Below are 18,857 nucleotides of genomic sequence, written 5' to 3' on the forward strand. Positions count from 1 at the left end.
TGGCTTCAAGCTAGAGTGGATATTTAACAGCGGCAAAGACTGAGGTTTGAGGAAAGAAAACTAAAACGAAGAAACACGGGTTGGATTAAGAAAATCAAAGGCCAACTATAAAAAGTTCAGTAAGGAGGATTAGCGGTGGGGATCACACACTGGAGCGGGTGGATGAGTGAGAGGAGATGAGAGAGTGTCATCACCTAAAAAGACAGCTCTTTTCAAGGATAAACATAGTAGCCAGAGGAATTCATGGAGTCAAAGGAAGTTTTTGTTTAGTTGCTTGTTTTTTTCTATAGAACCTCTTGTGAATGTTTTATAGCCAGAGAGAAAGGAGAAAGTAGACAGGCTAGAATAGAATGGCATTCTAGGTAGAAGGAAGCCAGATTGCTGAGATTAGAGTTGGGGTCATGTGTGGAAATCCTCCTTATGACTATCAGCACTCCCAGTTGCTTCTTACCCTACTCAATTTTTTTTTCTATTGCATTTATTATATTCTGGAATATCACATAACTTGTGCAGTTATTACATTTTTTTTTCTTTCTCTCTCTTACCTTTCCACTCTGAATCTCCTTCAGGATCTTCTTATTTTCCAGGATTTCCACTTACCCCTTATATATATGTGTCCTTCAGGGACATTAAGAAGTTTAGAGGGGACAAGAGCATTATCTTTTTGTTCCAAAGTCTCAAGCACCTAGAACATTGTAGCACTCAATAAATATTTGTTGAATAAAAAGATGTTAGACTGTAGAATGAAAACCAAAATTCTGTGATTGATTTAGAAGGTGCTTCTGCAGTATTGGGGATTGAACCCAGGGCCTCATGAATACTTGGAAAATGTTCTCCTATTGAGCTACATCCCTAGCCTGCTGAAATTCTTGATTTATTTTTAAACCAGTAAAATAAAAGTATTCAAAGCTGCAAGAAGGAGAGAGTAAATGATAACTGAAAGTTAAATATTCAGTATGTAGATCAGAGATCATTCATAGAATGACCTTACTTAGGAAGGGACATGATTTCTTTCTCCCATATAGTATTTTTTTAATTAGTTCTCATCATCAAACATTAGGTTTAACACAAAATTTCACTCTTGACTTGGAAAGTAAGAAGATGTGACACTTGTGGCAACACCTGACTCACATCTCTGCATGACAATAATCATCTGGATTTAAGTTGAGGCTGTACCCCTGCCACCATCCCAGTCCATAAGCACACAAGTTAAAGCACATGATGTTCACCTGCAGAGTTCCCACCATTCACTATTGTACCCATATACCTTAAGTCTGCTGTCAGTTCCCATGAATGACTGAGCTCAAGCTAGTGCTTTTCACAGTATGGCTGCTTCATCCACTGTATTACGTGCACTGTATTACGTGTATTACATGCCTGGCTTCTTTAGCTATTTAGTTGTTGGTGTGATCTAACAGTAAGAAGCTGAAGGGAACAGAGCAAGACTTATTTGTTCAGTCCTTTTTGGCTCTGGTATGGGACAATAACTGTCTAGAATGAAGGTCTTATGACCTACCTCTAGGTAAATTGACCTCCCTTAACATTTCTACACTGGGCTTTCAATGAACTCCTATTTCTTGCCTTCAATGGCCCTCTTCTTTTTCTTTAATAATAAGTCAAGCTACATCTAGCCTTTATATTTTCAGTTCTCTTTGCTGGTACCCCTGTCTTCCAGGTGATTAACACATCTGGCTCCTTTGTTATCTTCCAGTAGTAAGAATGAAGGAAACCCTGATTCCTGTCCTAATTTTGCTACACATGCAAACATTTGTGAAAGTTAGCTCCTTTTCTTTTTTATTGATTTTTTATATACGACAGCAGAATGTATTACAATGCATATTACACATATAGAGCACACTTTTTCATATCTCTGGTTGCATTAAAGTAAATTCACACCAATTCGTATCCATTACTTTGGATAATGATGTTCATCACATTCCACCATCATTTCTAACCCCCTGCCTCCTTCCTTCCCCTCCCACCCCTCTGCCCTATCTAGAGTTCCTCTAATCCTCCCATGCTCCCCCTCCCTATTCCACTATGAATCAGCCTCCTTATATCAGAGAAAACATTTGGCATTTGCTTTTTGGGGGATTGACTAACTTGACTTAGCATTATCTTCTCTAACTCCACCCATTTACCTGCAAATGCCATGATTTTATTCTCTTTATTGCTGAGTAATATTCCATTGTGTGTATGTATGTATATATAAATATATCACATTTTTTTTTATCCATTTGTCTACTGAAGGGCATCTAGGTTGTTTCCACAGTTCAGATATTGTGAATCATAAAAGTTCGTTCCTTCTATGAAAATCATACAATTATTCAGAAATTTCAATATGTCTCGGATTCCTGTCATTTCAAGTTCTCTAAAAATCAGCTCCTATGAAAAAGCTTATTTAAGGAAAAGGCGACAATTTCATAGTAACAAAGATTGCTCACCAAATAGATTGGAATCCTAGGACTGGGTTCCATTCTGAAAAAGAAATGCCAATACTAAATTTTTAAATCCTATTTATGTAAAGGTAAGGGTGCTCATTTAGTATATCTAGCTAATAGACATCTTAAACACTAGTCATTTCTCAAAATAATTATTTCTAGAACGTTTTACTTAATTAATAAACCTTCTGGTAATGACTAGAGTTACAGATAGTTCTTTCCTGAAATAAGTTTTCCATTAGAGTCCTTCAAATGCTAACTATCATTGAGATATTAGTCCCAATTAGCAAAATATTAGCCAATCACCCCTAGGGTGTTCACTCACTCCTGAACCTGTTATTCTCAGACATATATTCTCCATTCTAATGTGCTTTCAACTAAATTATAGAAAGCATAGCCATTGGAAAATGTTCATAGGTCTAAAAAGTAAAAGGAGACTTCCCCCTCCCATATGTACCAGTTCTAAGAGAATTTACATAAAAATAAGAAGATAATTTGTACTAGGTCTTGGGGAGGGCCTGGTTGACTCTTATATTATTTTTGTGGAACCAGTGAGGTTTCAGAAAAATGTTTCTGACACCTCCCATTGTAATTTTAAATATGTTTGGTCGCAGAAGCAAGGCCAGTCTTGATTTGGCTTGAGATAGATCTCTTGGTTCTTCATTTCTGGATCTTAATATGTTAATAAGCAGTGTAATTTTCCCTGAACAACTATCATGGGGCTCAGATTTTGCTCCTTCCTTTTTTTTTTTTCTTCTTGCTTTCTGAATAAATTATTTACAGAAATGTGCATACACAATGTAGAATTTACTGAAAATTTTGCAAGATAAACTGAAAATACTCCAGGACAAACTTTCTTAAACTCCCCATGAGACACCTCTATTCTTTCATTTCTTTTTTATCTTTCATGTGATCAAATGATATTCTCTCTTTCCTTTTCCCTCCTTCAGACATTGCTCAAATTCTGCTGATTCTTTCCTTCCTCTTTTCCTAAAGCAAAGAACATTTTTTTCTTTCATAAGCATGATAACCTTATCATTTTCCCCGAATCAGAGATGCCTCTTGACAGGAAAGACACCAGAGCCCCAACCTCCACTCTATCAGACCATGAAATGTAGGTCTTTCCTTCCAGAGCATTTGTGTATTAGTAGTCTAGGAAAAGTGAACAAAATCCCCACATTTTGACATCTGTACTAACAGAAATGTAGATTTAGTACCAAATATCACACAAGTTTTTGGGATACAACCTCTTCTCAATTTGAAGATTTCTTGAGTAATAAAAATGGGAAAAATGCTTATTAACCTTGGATTTTTTTTCAAATATAATGGGATGTGGCTTTTTAATGTTTTGTATATAATAAAAAGGTACAAGCTATTTTTGCCCCAATACAACTCATCTACAGTTATTTGCATAAGAAATACTAACTTAAAAACAAAAGTCTAATAATAACTGGAATATCACAGTAAGCTCCCTAAAATAATTTTGTTGGAAAAAAAATGATTCTAGTAATCAACTTCTTCAACAGATGTAATCTGTCTCCCTACATTCTTTTGGTGATTATATTTTCTAGAAAAAAATAGGACTAAGAGTATTTGCAATTTTGTAATAAGTTTGGGGCAGGAAGTCATTTAGGAGATGCTGGAACTCCTGGGACATTTCCATAATTTGAGGGAAAAGTACTTTTGAATACTTTAAATTAGTATGGTCAAATGCCATATTCCTGAGTAACAACAGTCCTAAAAATAGAGAACAAGGGCCCTCTAAATATTATCCTTTAGTGGGCAGTACAAAGTACTAGTGTCTTGATTCATCTCTGCTTGTCATGGTCTCTCCTAACACGGGACTGGACTAACATTGCCTTTACTGGAACTTTTCTTCTGACGTTTGGGAAAGCCATCTGTATTCCTCAGTGGAAAAATTGTCAAAATGTTCATCATGTTGTATTGCAAGTGGATGGAGAAGCTCACCAATTAAAAATACTTTGGATGAGGAGAATGAGATCCTGGTCCAAAGGGGAGGAGAAATTGGAAGGCTTCCTAGGAAAAGAACTAGACTAGAACTCAAGAAGTCAGGGTTCTAGTGCTAGTTCTGATGTTGACAACTCATTTAATCATTGACAGCCGCAGTATCTCCAGTTGGGAAATAGGAGAATAAATAGCAGCTGCCTTTCTAGGCTGCAGTGTCATATTATGGATTCAATGATTTTATATTTTTTGCCTTGGAAAATTGAAAAAATGATATAATAATATAAGGTGTTACTATTAATAAGCAGGATGATAGGTCTAGGATTAAGAAATGAATAGCAGTAGTAGAAGGGGACCCCACTTTAAGTTGGCTCATAAATATTGATAATATAAAATGTCAGTGAAAAGGGAAAAGATGAAATTCCCCAAATAACCTCCCCAAACTTAAATACAGGGTAGCTATCCTATGAAAAGACTAGAGGTAAACCATGCTTAAACTAAACTAATTTTAACCTAGACTTGACTGTGATCATAATGCAAGGATAATATAGGTGAGTGGGAAAATATAGATGAACAACAAGAACAAATATGGTGTTAAGGGTTAAAGAATTATAGTGCCCAGTCCCTTGTATTTTCAAAGCCAAACTGAAGTACTTGAGTTTGAACAAGAGAAACCTTGGACAAATTTTAGTGGTGGTGGTGGGGAGGGGTTAAAAACAATTTTCTTTGCTATGTTTTCCTTCCTGCTTTTTTTTTTTTTTCAAAAAAAATAAATAATAATACTCAGGGGCACTAAACCACTGATCTACATCCCCAGCCCTATTTTTCATTTTATTTACAGACAGAGTCTAACTGAGTTGCTTAGCTCCTTGCTGTTGCTGAGGCTGGCTTTGAATTCATGATCCTCCTTCCTCAGCCTCCCAAGCCACTGGGATTACAGGCTTGTGCCCCTGTGCCCAGCTGTTTTCTTGTTCGTTAGGCCATGACTTTTAGTGTCTTATGATGTCATGTGTGTCAACATATGACATAGATTTCTCCACATTCTATGGAGATAATTATAATGACACAATGATAGCTGGTTGTAAGTGCTGAAAGCTTTGAAGTAATAAAATCATTGTCTCAGTAACCAGGAAAGCGTAATATCAGTTGTGATGATTTTGACCTCTGACGTGCAAGCCTATGATATTCATTGTTTCACAATGGTCTTGCTCATAAGGAGACAATTGCTCATTTTTAAAAAGATATTAAAGCTTTCTCTATCATGAAATTCCTATTATATGTGGTTCTGAGTTTCAGTTGGATGAGGCAACCATGGTTCATAATATTAAATGGAAAATTTCAAAAGCAAACAATTCATACATTTAAAAAAACTCTTGTCAGAGTTTTCTTTTCATAATCTATTTTAGTATCAGTTATTGTTAATCTCTCACTTCATAGATACATAACTGTAGGATAAAATATTATAGATAGATAGATAGATACACACACACACACACACACACACAATTATGCAATCCGTGGGTTCAGGCATGGTGTGAGGGTCTTAGAACACATTACCCCAAGGGTAAGGGTGTTCTACTGTTCTTTAGTTCTGGTAACACATCTAAGTTTTAGGTGTAACTTGAAGGATCATCCAGACACAAGAAGCATTTCCCATCTTTGGTTGTCAGCTTATCACAAGTTTAAGTCAAAGTTGGAGGTACAGAAGATAAAGAATAGGCCAACTGCCTTTCAGTTTTACTTCCTGCTTCCCATCTCCGAAGATTGAAGGCAAGGAGAATGGACTAGTCATAATTCTTTGGGTTTCACATGTCAAAAATCAAACACAATTAGGCAAAAGGGAAACTTGTTGAAAGATTTCTTTGTTACTTCATGTATTAAGAACAAAACAAACTACCAGGAGAGGAAGAAAGCAGCTTAGCCTTAGGAAATAGAAAACCAAAGTCTGCCCATCCCCCATGTCCTATGTTTGCCCGTAAACATTGTCCTCCCCAGTGCAGCCCAGCTGTCTCCTTTACTAGGAAACAGAATCATCCAGAGCAAACATGTTTAACATCTTACGCCACCTACAATTCAAAACCATCCTGATGACTTGGATCAGCCAGACCATGAGGGAAGGTTATGATCAACCCAAGGGTCAGAAGGCAAGGTAATATAAGAATCAGGCAATGCAGATTACTTTCCTTCTTAGTAGTGGGGAGAATAGTGGTTCCTAGAGAAAGCAGAGTGGGGAGGATAGACATTTCTTATAAGAAGGGGCGGGTGGAGGGTGGTGCTGACCAGGCTGAACAACAGATATCCATTAAAAAGAACAAACAAGGAACAGCTGGAGAAATGTCTGTTGAGAAATAAATCTTTGTTAGAAATCTAGAATTTTATCTTCATATTTCTATTTATTTAAAATTATATTTTGGTGGTACCATTGGTAAATTTCCAGATAGGCAGTCTGCAATTATAGAAAAGGAATGTGTTCCAAAATAACTTGTAAGGAGTTTCCATCTGAGAATACGTAGAAGCAGTATTACCAATGGTGTTTGTTTTTAGGCCAGTTTATGGAAGCAGAATCCATATTTTGCCTAGATTTTTACACTAACAGTTCATTTCAATGTTTCCAAATATCTACTGGGGTATCTTTCTAAAGAGTTCAGCTTCCACATACCACATAACACAGTTTACCTCTTAATGATGATTTCTTTGCACCAGCATCAGGCAACCAGTCTGTGGTTGGAAAAACGACTCTGCTGGGATTTGCTTTCTGTGCCTGGTGTGGTATGATGCACAGACTGTGGAATGAAAGCCAGAAACCCCATGTTCTAGTTGAATGGGGATCTCTTTAGAAAACAGGCTTTGCTTTTCACATCTGCAATGTGTGGTATGCGTGCGTGTGTCAGGAAGCAGTTGGATTTTTTATACATGCAGGACTACCTTCTAAAGTTCTTTCAGTACAAAAAAGTGATGCTTCGGTGACTGAGAAAAAGTACTTTCCTGTGGCACTACTGCTACTTACAGGAAGGCATCTCTCTATCCAATGGCTGGGTGGGGAAGACAGGAGGGAACAGGGCAGGACCCCAGCCTGGGCTCCTTTTGTTTCTGTTGATATACATGGAGCTTTCCTTTCTTTGGAAAACTTTCTGGAGGTCAAGATAGGACATGGGGATTCTGGACACTATCTAGTTTTGAGGTTCCCTGTATTAATAAAATAAAACCAAAACAGGATCACAAAACATACGGAATTGTGAATAATTTGACAAATTAATACAACAAAATATGATATAGTTGAACTATTAATAATTATGACATTTATTTTGAAAAAAGAACTTTCATGGTACAATCTACATAGTATGGCCCAGCAATTAGATATGTGTGAGGTTTTATGAGACATATTTAATATATCCTTAATAACCATATCTGTTGTTGTGTATGTGAAATCACTTTGGAATAACATCAGAAGTCTAATTCATAGCTACTTTTGCACAACAGTACCTAGACAAATGGCCATTCTGGTATTTTCTGTGAGAGGCTCTGTTGTGTATGTGTGTGTGTGTGTGTGTATGTGTGTGTGTGTGTGTTAGTAAATGGGAGATTCGTGGTAGTCAGTATATCAAAATCAGAAATAACACGCTGTTCAGCTTCAATAGTTTCATTTTGTCCCTAACCATGTGATTATCTTATCAATTCAATTTTTTCCCGGAGTACCTGTTATTATTTGAGGAAGAAATAAAATAAAATGCAAACAATTATAAATAATCTAGATGCATAGTAAGTTTGGGGAATAAATTGAAATGATTAAGAATCATCTAGGTCATCATAAATCATAAGCATACTTCAGGAGGATTCTTTCTCTCAAATTATGGGTTTAAATTAAATTTAACATGGATATTTAAATATTTAACATATGATATTATTTTTATCATACTTTAGAAGTTCTCTAATACAAAGATGATTGACTGTAACTTTTTTCTAAGTTTAATGCAATGAATATACAATGAAATTAAGATAGTTTTCCCTTTCAAGAGAATTATTTGGAAATTGAAAAGTCATAATTTTAAAATAATTAATTTATAATGTCTGAGGGGAGGGGATGGTTCTGATTTTGTTATTTAAAAAATTTCCAAGTAAGTGATACTTGTGTTGAGAAACTAAGCTAGATAAGTAAACACTTTTTGTCTAGTTATTACAATTGAATATAATAGGTGAAAATAGCAGAAAATTATAATAGTAGTAAAAAATGGTAATATTTTACCTCCTTAATGTAATCTATATAAAATTGCTACTCCTTGGGAAATTTGAGCAATGAATTGCTCCTTTGTATCAAATATTCTTAATTTTTTTAAAAATAATAAGAAATAAAGAAATGATATTAGTTTATCCATGGAGAGCTCATTAAGGATCTATGTAAACAGAAGAGAGGCTGTGATTGTACACTTGGAGACAAGTACAGCAGACCAACTGGAGGGCAGCAAATCAAAGAAGAAAGTAGATCAGCAGGCCCTGGGGTGGTGATACAGTGCATTGCCATTATTCAAAGGGATGGTCAGAGAGTGGAATTACCAGTGAGCAAGCATGCTTAAGAGCACATGGTAAATCCTACACAAAAGCCAGGGCACAGACAAACAGCTGCAAGCCTCACAATGTGCTCCACATGTCCATGGGTCAAGCAGATGAAAGCCAGGACGGTGTCATTCAGAAGTTTCCTGGTGGTCAGCAAGAAACTAACTGAGCTAAGGCCTTCTGCAGAGAAAGTAGAAGAAAACAGCCTCAGGATATGGAGAGAACTGAACAGATTTTGAGACTAATTCATCGAGATTCACAGTTTTCAGTAGTAGAAAACTACAGGCAACAGAAGAATTACAGAAATGACCAAAAACAGTTAATAAAATCTATTTGCATCACTTAAAGGGTGTATGTCATATACACAATGGGATTAATTATCTGTTGGGTGATCAGTCAAACATTATATGTACCCTTTCTCAATGGCTTCTTAAAGAGTTATTGAAAGCTTTCTTGCCACTATGTAGAATTGTAACATCAAAGTCAGTTTAGATTGGTAAATTAAAATAGTAGTATAGGAAGCTGAGGGTAAACAAGCCAACTCCAGATCAAAACACTCTACCCTTCTATATTTATTATGGATGAATTAATTAACTTTTAGACAGACCTAAATTAATTAGGCAGAAATTCTCATCTGTAAAAAAAATAAAAAATCACTAGGTTGAAAACTATTCATACTAGAGCAGGAGTTTTAATGAAAGTAAAATTAAATAGTGTCATTTCCTCAATTAAATAGAATTGAGTCTCTATGATATTCAAATATTGATGCAGGATCCTCTGATCAGTCATTGAATAAAATAATATATTGGCTCTGGTGGTGGGAGACATGTACTACAAGTCCCTAAACAAATAAATATACTATCAGGGAGTGATAATTACTCCAGGGGAAGGGGGAAAAAGAGATTAACAGATATTAAGGGAAAGAAGCATGGCATGTTTGGGATGTCATGGTCAGGGGATGCCATTCTGACTGTGTGAATGAGGTGAAGGAACAAGCCACAGGGACTCATGAGAGGAAGAAGAACCCAGTGGAGAGAGCAGAGGACAAACTCTGAATCTGGAGAAGGGCTGTGTGTGATAGATCTATGGGGCTGAGCAAGTGAGGAGGGTGCTGGAAGGAGATAATTCTTTACCTAATCATGATGAATCTTTAAGCCTATGATAGAGGAGCTGGAATCTCATGTTCAGGATTATGCAACAATATCAAAGGTTTGGGGGCTTTATTTTTCTTTTCTTTTGGCACCAGGGATTTAAACCAGGGGTGCTTTACCACTGAGCTACATCACCAGCCCTTTTAATTTTGAGATATGATCTCACTAAGTTGCCTAGGGGCTCGCTAAATAGCTGAGGCTGACCTGGAACTTGTGATCTTCCCGCCTCAGCCTCCTAAGTTGCTGTATTACAGGCATGCATCACCATGCCTGGTCATAAAAGGTTTTTCTTAGTGGAGTATTATAATTTCTTTTTTAAAAAAATTCCATTTGGGGAATTGATTATGAGTGAAAGGAGAGAAACTGGAGAGACAAGTTAGAAATCTATTGGCATCTTCCAGGTGGACATTAGTGATGTATCAGTTTACATCACTAATGCCAGAGAGTACCAGAGCTGAGAAAAAAAAGTTTTAGATTTGGGATATAATTTTTAATATGGAGTCTTCAAAATTCAGTCATAAATTGGAAGAGGAAGATGAAACAAAGAGGAGAAGGCAAGGAATACATTGGGTGTGAAAAAATTTGAAGAGATAATATATGATTGGAAATTGTCACTTTCTGGGCTATAGGGGATAGTAAATTTTTACCTATCAATATTTAAATGAAAATGGATTAAATTCTCCAAGCAAAAGACACAAAGTAACAAAAACAGAATAAAAACAAACAAACAAACAAACAAAAAAAACCAGGATATAACAATATACTTCCTATAATAACTCATTTTATCCATAAGAGCAAATATAGGTTGAACATAAAGGAATGGAAAAAGATATTTCATTTATATGCAAAAACAAACAAAAAGGATAGCAGAGTGACTATGCTATTAGACAACACAGACTTTTATTGATTTCAGTAAAAATCAATCACAAGTAAAAAAGATTAATATAAGATAGGGGCCAATTCATTAAGAGGGTAGAATAATTGACAAGTATGTATGCCCCTAACATTAGAACTCTTAAATATAGAAAGTGAATATTAAACAAACTGAAGGGAGAACTAGACTGTTTTCATCATCTTTTTCACTACTGTGAACAAAAGACCTGACAAGAAGAGTTAGAGGAGGAAAAGTTTATTTGGGAGCTCATGGTTTCAGAGGTTTCAGTCCATAGATGGCCAACTCCATTCTCTGAAACCAACATGAAGCAGAACATCATGGCAAAAAAAGTGGGTGAAGGAAAGGCATTACACAAGGAAGGAGGGAGAGAGAGAAAGAGAGAGAGAGAGAGAGCACGTGCGCGCAAGAGAGAGCATGCGCACTGTCCTCACCATCACAAAATATAAATCCCAAAGGCGTGCCCCCAATGTACCTTCTCCAGCCATACTCTATCTGCCTATAGTTAATCCATGTGAGTGGATTAATGTGCTGATTAGGTTAAGTTTCTCTTGATCCAATCAGTTCACCTCTGAAATTTCTTGCATTGTCTCATACATACTTTTTGGGGGGACACCTCATATCTAACCATAACAAACAGTAAACAATAGTAATACTGAAGTTTCATACTCCATGTTAAATAATACGTAAATAATACAGACAGAAATCAATAAGGAGAAAGTAAAGTTGAACAATATTGTAGTTAAAATTTACCTAAAAAACATATATAGAACATCCCATCCAATGACAGTAAATGCACTCTCAAGTGTACAGAGAATTTCTTCAGGATAGAATGTGTGTTGGGCCACAAAGCAATTCCTAATAAATTTAAAATTAAAATAATATCAAGAGGCTTTCTCAGCCACAGTGGTATGAAACTCGAAATCAATAACAAGAGGAATTTTGGGAAATTCACAAATATGTGGAAACTAAGCTGCATTTCTGAAAATCCAATGTATCAAAGAAGAAACTGGGTGAAAAGCAAACAATATCTTGAGACAAATACCACATATGAGCCAAGAAAAAAAAAGCAATTCTACAAGGGAAGTTTATAGTAATATAAGCCTACATTAATAAGAAAGAAAGAGTTCAAATAGACAGCCTAACATTACAGCTCAAGGAACTAGAAAAATAAGAATAAACTGAGTCCAAAGTTAGTAGAAGGAAAAAAAATAAATATTGGAGCAGAAATAGAGAATACATAGACAACAATCAAGATCAACGGAGTTAAGAATTTGTTTTGAAAAGATAAGCAAATTGACATGCCTTTAACTAGACTAACCAAGAAAAAAAGAGGACTCCCATAACTGAAAGAGGAAACATCACCACTAATTCCACAGAAGTCCTAAGAATAATTAGGCTACTATGAGCAATGATATATCAACAAAGTAGATAATCTAAAAGAATTGGATATTTTCCTAGAAACATACAATGTACCAAGACTGAATGGAAAAAATAGAAAATCTGCCAGATTAATAACAAGTAAAGAGATTAAGTCAGTAATAAATAAGTATCCTTTCAAAGAAGAACACAAGACTTGTTGGCTTTCCTGCTAAATTCTACCCCAAATTTAAGATTTCCAGTTTTCTCAAGCTTTTCTAAAAACTTAAGGAGGAGGAGACATTTTAAAACTTATTTTTTTTTAAAGAATAGCATTAATGTCGTATCAAAGCCAGATAATAAAATTATACAAGAAAATAAAACTATAAGCCAATGTTCCTAATGAATATAGAAGAAAGACTTCTCAATAAAATACTGTAGCAAACCAAATTCATAAGTACATTAAAGGGATCACACATTATGATAAAGTGAGACCCTGTCAATGCAAAGATGGTTCAACGTTATGCAAATAAATGAAAGTAATATACCACATTAGAAGAGTGAAAGATAAAATTCATATAATCATCCTGATAAATGCAGAGAAAGAATCTGACTAAATTCAACATTCTTTCATGAAAAAAATTCTCAACAAATTAAATATAGGAGAAATATATCTCAACATAATAAAGGCCATGTATGATAAGCCCACAGCTAACATCATAATCAATGGTGAAAAGCTGAAAGCCTTTCCTCTAATATAAGTCAGAATCAAGGTGCTCATTGTTATTACTTCGACTCAGTATAGCACCAGAAGTCTTAGCTAGAGCAATTTGTCAAGAAAAAGTAATAAAATACATTCACCTTGGAAAGAAGTTAAATTGTCTCTGCAAATTACATAATCTTGTATGTAGAAAATCCTAATGATTCCACCAATAAAAAAAGTTACAACTAATAAGCAAATCCAGTACAGTTGCCAGATATAAAATCAACATATAAAAGTCACTTGGGCTTGCTTGGCACAGTGGTGCATGCCTTTAATCCCAGCAGCTTGGGAGGGAGAACTAGGAAGATCGCAAGTTGAAATGCAGCCTTAGCAAAAGCAAGGTGATTAGCAACTCAGTGAGACCCTGTCTCTAAATAAAATACAAAATAGGGCTGGGGATGTGGCTCAGTGGTCAAGTGCCCCTTAGTTCAATCCCTGATACATCCCCCCCCCAAAAAAAAAAAAATCACTCGGGCTTCTATACACTAACAACATGCTATCTGTTAAAGAAATTAAGAAATCCAATTTTTTAATAGTATAAAAATATTTAGAAATGATTTTTAATCAAAGACATATAAAATCTGTACTTTGAAAACTGGAAAACATTGATGAAAGAAGTTAAAGGAAAGATAAATAAATGAAAAGATATCCTATATTCATGAATTGGAAGAATTAATATAGCTAAAATTTCCATCCCACCCAGATTAAATCAATCTTTAATCAAAATTCCATTTACATTATCTACAGAAATAGAAATCCTAAAATTTGTATGAATGCACAAAAGACTTTCAGATAGCTTAAGCAATCTTGAGCACAGTGATAAAGCTTGAGTCATCATATATTCTGATTTCAAAATATATTACAATGCTACAGTGAACAAAACAGTATATTACTGGCAGAAAACACACACACACACACACACACACACACACATAGACCAATGAAACATGGTAGAGAACCTAGAAATAAACTAATGCTTATGTGGTCAACTAGCAATTGACAAGGAAATCAAGAACACACAATAGAGAAAGGATACTCTCTTCAATAAATCATGATGAGAAAGCATACAAAAGAGTGAAATTGGACCTTTATTTTGTACCATGTAGGAAATTACCTCAAAAATGGGTTAAGGACTTGAAACCATAAACTTTCTGAAAGAAAGCAGGGAAAACTCTTCTTCACATTGGCCCATGTTATGATTTTTGGGGGGTATAACCACAAAAGTACACACGAACCAGTGGGACTATGTCAGATTAAAAAAAATGCATACAGCAAAGAGAGCAACCAACAAGATGAGTTGGCAACCTTTAGAATGGGAGGAAACATTTGTAACTCTACACCTGATGAATGGTTAGCATCCAAAATATATAAGGGACACATATAAATTAAAAGCACAGAAACAACCTGATTTAAAGGACTTATTTTTCAAAGAAGACATACAAATAAATGACTAACAATATTTGAAAAGATGCTCAATATCATTAATCATCAGACAAATGTAAATCAAAACAATAATAGGATATTACTTCACACCTGATATGATGGCTTTTATAAATAAGAAATAACAAGTGTTGGCACAAATCTGGAGGAAAGAAAATCTTGTACATTGTTGGAAGGTACATAAATTGGTATAGCCATTATGGAAAACAGAATAAAGTTTCCTAAAAAAATAAAAGTAGAAGCATCATATGACCTAGCAATCCCACTTCTGGGAATATATTTGCTATGGTATGAATGTTCCCCAATATTTAAGTGTTAAAATTTAATCCTTGTTGTGGTGGGGATTGAGTAGGTTCTTTCAGAAGTGATTAAATGCTTAAGAAAAGAGCCTTTACTTATGAATGGATTGGTGCCCTATAAAAGGACTGGGAGAAACTAGCATAGATTTTGCTGTTGCATTCTTCTGCCATGTAAGAACACACAAGAAGGCATTCAACAGACTCTGAGTGCAGGCTACCTTGCCTCCGGAACTGAGAGACATAAGTTTCTTTTATTTATAAGTTACTTAGTCTTAGGTCTTGTTGCAGGAGCACCAATAGACTAAGACTGTAATAACTAAAGGAAGAGAAATCACTGCCTTGAAGAGATACCTGCACCTCTGTGTTTGCTGCAGTGTTTTAAAATAGCCAAGTGTCCACTAATAAGAGATAAGTAAAATACATATACACACAGGAATATTACTCAGCCATAAAAAGAAGAAAATCCTGCCATATGCAAAAAAAAAAAAGGGGGTAAACTTAGGGGACATTTGCTAAATGAAGAAAGCCAGGCCTGAAAAGACAAATACTATATGATCTCACTTACCTGTGAAATCTAAAAAAGTCAAACTCATAGAAGTTGAGAGTAGAATTGTGATTGTCAGAGGCTGGTGTAGGGGAAAATGGGAAGATATTATATTCTATGTATGTATAATCTGTCAAAATACATTCTCCTGTCATGTGCAACTAAAATCAATTTTTAAAAATCATGATTAAACATTTTATGTGAAGTTAGTCAGCACGGTTGTAAATTTTTTTTTTTTTTGGTGTTTTCCTGTCTAGATTCAGGCATTAAAATTGCAGAGAATTAGGTTTCATTCTAATTGTGGTCTTTCCATATGAGTAAGACAGAGGAGCAAAGGGCAGAGATGTTAGGAGTGTAGGTAAGGGGTCTTTATCGTGAGGGACCACATGGCCTTTAGTCGGGGCAAAGAGGAAAGTGGGGAGTGGTGGATGATCTTGGTTGATACAGAAGTCTTCAACAATGATTTCTGGAATGGTGACAGGGGAAGGTAGGGAGGTGCTATACTCTCCAGACCATTTGAGGTGGTTACAAGATTGTCAGATGACTGCCAAAACGGAGGTAGAGCTGATGGAGAGCAGATGGTAGATTCTTTTGAGAAGCTGGGTGTTTCATTGGTGGCAGGAGAAACTACCTGTACTTTAAATCCAGCTGCAGGTGTGTCACAGTGATGGTGAGGAGGAAGGGAGATCTACCACACCCTTTCTAACTTGTGGGAATATTAGCTTGCTATGGATGCTGTAACAATGTACCACAACCAGGTGACTGAAACCACAGACGTTTATCCCAGTTTCCAAGGTCAGAAGTCTAAGATGAATGTCTCTTCAGAGTGGGAGTTTTTGTTTGTTTGTTTTGTTTTGTTTTGTTTTTGTGAGTGCTGAAGAAGAATCTTCCCCCTGTCTTTCTCCCAGCTCCTGGAAAGCCTCAGATGTTCCTTGGCTTATAATTGGAGTTCTGTGTTTTCATTTTATGGGAACAAATGGAGGTTGATCAGTTTTCAAGTATGAATTATTCTGAAGATGGAATAAAAACAAATTGACAAGGTTTTCTGTGATGAGACAAAGTGTTGGCTTATTCCACACCCACTTTGATGCAATGGAACACAGCCTCAATGACCATTCTCATTTTAAATTCCTGACTACAAGGCCTCCGGTGGGTGCTTGCTGCTTCCTGGAAAGCACACTGCCATTTCCTATTCTTGCTCTCTTCGGGTCTCTTAGATTGACTCTTCAATCATGTCACCTCTCCCTGAAACCTCCAACGTAGACTTCCAGTCCCCACACTTTCCTAATCACCTTGCCTCCTACTTGGAGAAAACTGAAGCCATCAGAAGAGAACTTTCCTAGACTGTAACCTTGAGACCTTTCCACCCAACACCGTCTGTACCCTTTTATAGCCTGCCTCTGCCCATTACAAGTGAACTTAGTGTGTTCCTCTCTAAAAGCACCCCCTCCAGTTGTATAGTGTATCTATCCTCATATTAAGAAATATTTCTCTAGAAATTCTCCTTCCTGTTTGCTATGACATAATTTCCCCTCTTTCTAGTGGATCAGCCCCATCAGCACACAAGCATACTCTTTTTTTTTTTTTTTTTTTTTTTTTTTTTTTGGTTCCAGGGTAAAAATTACTCTTCAAATGAAAATGTTTATCTTTATTGTGGTAATGGTCCCACAGGTACTAACAACTGTCAAAACTGATAAAACTGTATTTTGAATATGTGTAGTTTATTGTATTCTAATTTTATTTCAATGAAGAAGAGAATTTTCATTTGAATCCACTCTTCCTACCAGCTAATAAAAATTTTCTTTGATTTCTCTTGCAGCAATTCTCCTCCAAAATACTGGGTACACTCACTATCTTAATTTCTTCTCCTTCTTTATAGACCTACCACACACCTCGGATTATGTCACCAACACCACTCTCATCTGGGTTATGAGGGATGTGATTGTTGCTAAACTCAATGGTCAATTCTCAGTTGTCACTTTTTTTTTTTTTTTTTTTTTTTTACTTCTCTGCTTTGGCACAGTAAGCTCATGCCATTTCTAATTATCCTTATAGTCCCTTGCATTACATGTTCCCATACGTTGGGTATTTTTCCCACTTCATAAAACATTCCTGGACAGTCTCTTTTTCCAAGTCAACCTGATATCCTTCACCTCATATTGCTGGAGGACTACAAAGCTCATCTCTTGTTTTCTCTTGTTTACTTACCCTCTCTTTTCACCAAAAGTCCAATGGCTTTAAATAAAGTGTATGCAGTGATGAGTTCCACACTTATATCTGAGCCCAGAATGCCCTCCTGAATTCCAAAAACATGTGTCCATTTGAGTAGCTATTAGAACTATCAAATTTAGTATTTCCAAATTCAACTCCAGATATTCTATCCAAAGTCTTCTTTGTCAGTCTTTCCCAGCTCTGTTAATGCTGACTTCACTCTTTCAGTTACCCTGGACAAAATCTTTGGAACTATACTTGACTCCATTCTTTTTTTCTCATATTCCATATCCAATATTTTAGCCAATACTATTAGTTCTGTCTTCCAAATTTGTGCAGTATATGAACATTTCTCAACACCCTCTCTGTTAGCCTGATCTGAATCCTGATCATGTCTCAAAATAGTACAAGAGCTTCTTTATTTTTACTGATAGGAATTTTTAAATTGTGGCAAAAGAGACAAACATGAAATTTGTCAGATCAACCATTTTCAAGTGTACAGTTCAGAAGTGCAGTAGTATTAATTATGTTCATTTTGTGGTGCAAATGATCTCCAAAAACTTTTCATCTTGCAACACTAAAATGCTATCCCTATTAAACATATTTCTATTTCCCCTATCATAGCCTCCTAATCTTACCTTTTAAACTTACCTCACTTAATCCTTTGCCTCACTACAAATAGTTGTGAATATTGCAGCAAGAGTAATTTTTTAAATTAATATGCTTTATTTTTAGAGCAATTTCAGACTCACAGAAAAATTAAGCAGAGGGCTGGGGATGTGGCTCAAGCGGTAGTGCGCTCACCTGGCATGTGTGCGGCCCGGGTTCGATCCTCAGCACCACATACAAACAAAGATGTTGTGTCCGCCGAAAACTAAAAATATATATATATATATATATATTAAAATTCTCTCTCTCTCTCCTTAAAAAAAAAGAAAAGAAAAATTAAGCAGAAACTACAGAGAATTCACATACACTCCTGTCCCTAAACATGCCCAATCCTCTCTACTACTCACGTCCTGCACCACAGTGATACATACTACAACTGAACCTGCATTAACACATGATTATCACTCAAAGTTTGTAGTTTCAATTATGAGTCTTTCTTAATGCTGTGGGTTTGTACAGATATATGTGATATACATCCACCACTGTAATATCATATAGAATAAATTCACCACCGTAAAAATCTTCTATGCTCTCTATTCATCTCTCCCAACCCCCTAACCCTTGGAACTAGG

At 35.8% G+C, this 18,857-nt stretch overlaps 2 protein-coding genes across 3 annotated transcripts in view; one reads left to right on the forward strand and one right to left on the reverse strand.

Moving 5' to 3' along the window:
- Nucleotides 1–18,857, forward strand: part of PPP1R1C (protein phosphatase 1 regulatory inhibitor subunit 1C) — a gene marked incomplete at its 5' end in the record, with an annotated part of 123,995 nt that overhangs the window by 97,169 nt on the left and 7,969 nt on the right. The window lies entirely within an intron of this gene.
- Nucleotides 8,822–18,857, reverse strand: part of PDE1A (phosphodiesterase 1A) — a 287,285-nt gene continuing 277,249 nt past the window's right edge. Inside the window, exon 14 of the mRNA XM_081262263.1 lies at nucleotides 8,822–9,137. Within this exon, the coding sequence (XP_081118389.1) occupies nucleotides 8,974–9,137 (164 nt within the window). The 3' untranslated portion in view covers nucleotides 8,822–8,973. The remainder of the gene's footprint in view (nucleotides 9,138–18,857) is intronic.

The sequence above is a fragment of the Spermophilus citellus genome (assembly GCF_964194105.1).
Source record: "Spermophilus citellus genome assembly, chromosome: 11".
Classification (NCBI taxonomy): domain Eukaryota; kingdom Metazoa; phylum Chordata; class Mammalia; order Rodentia; family Sciuridae; genus Spermophilus; species Spermophilus citellus.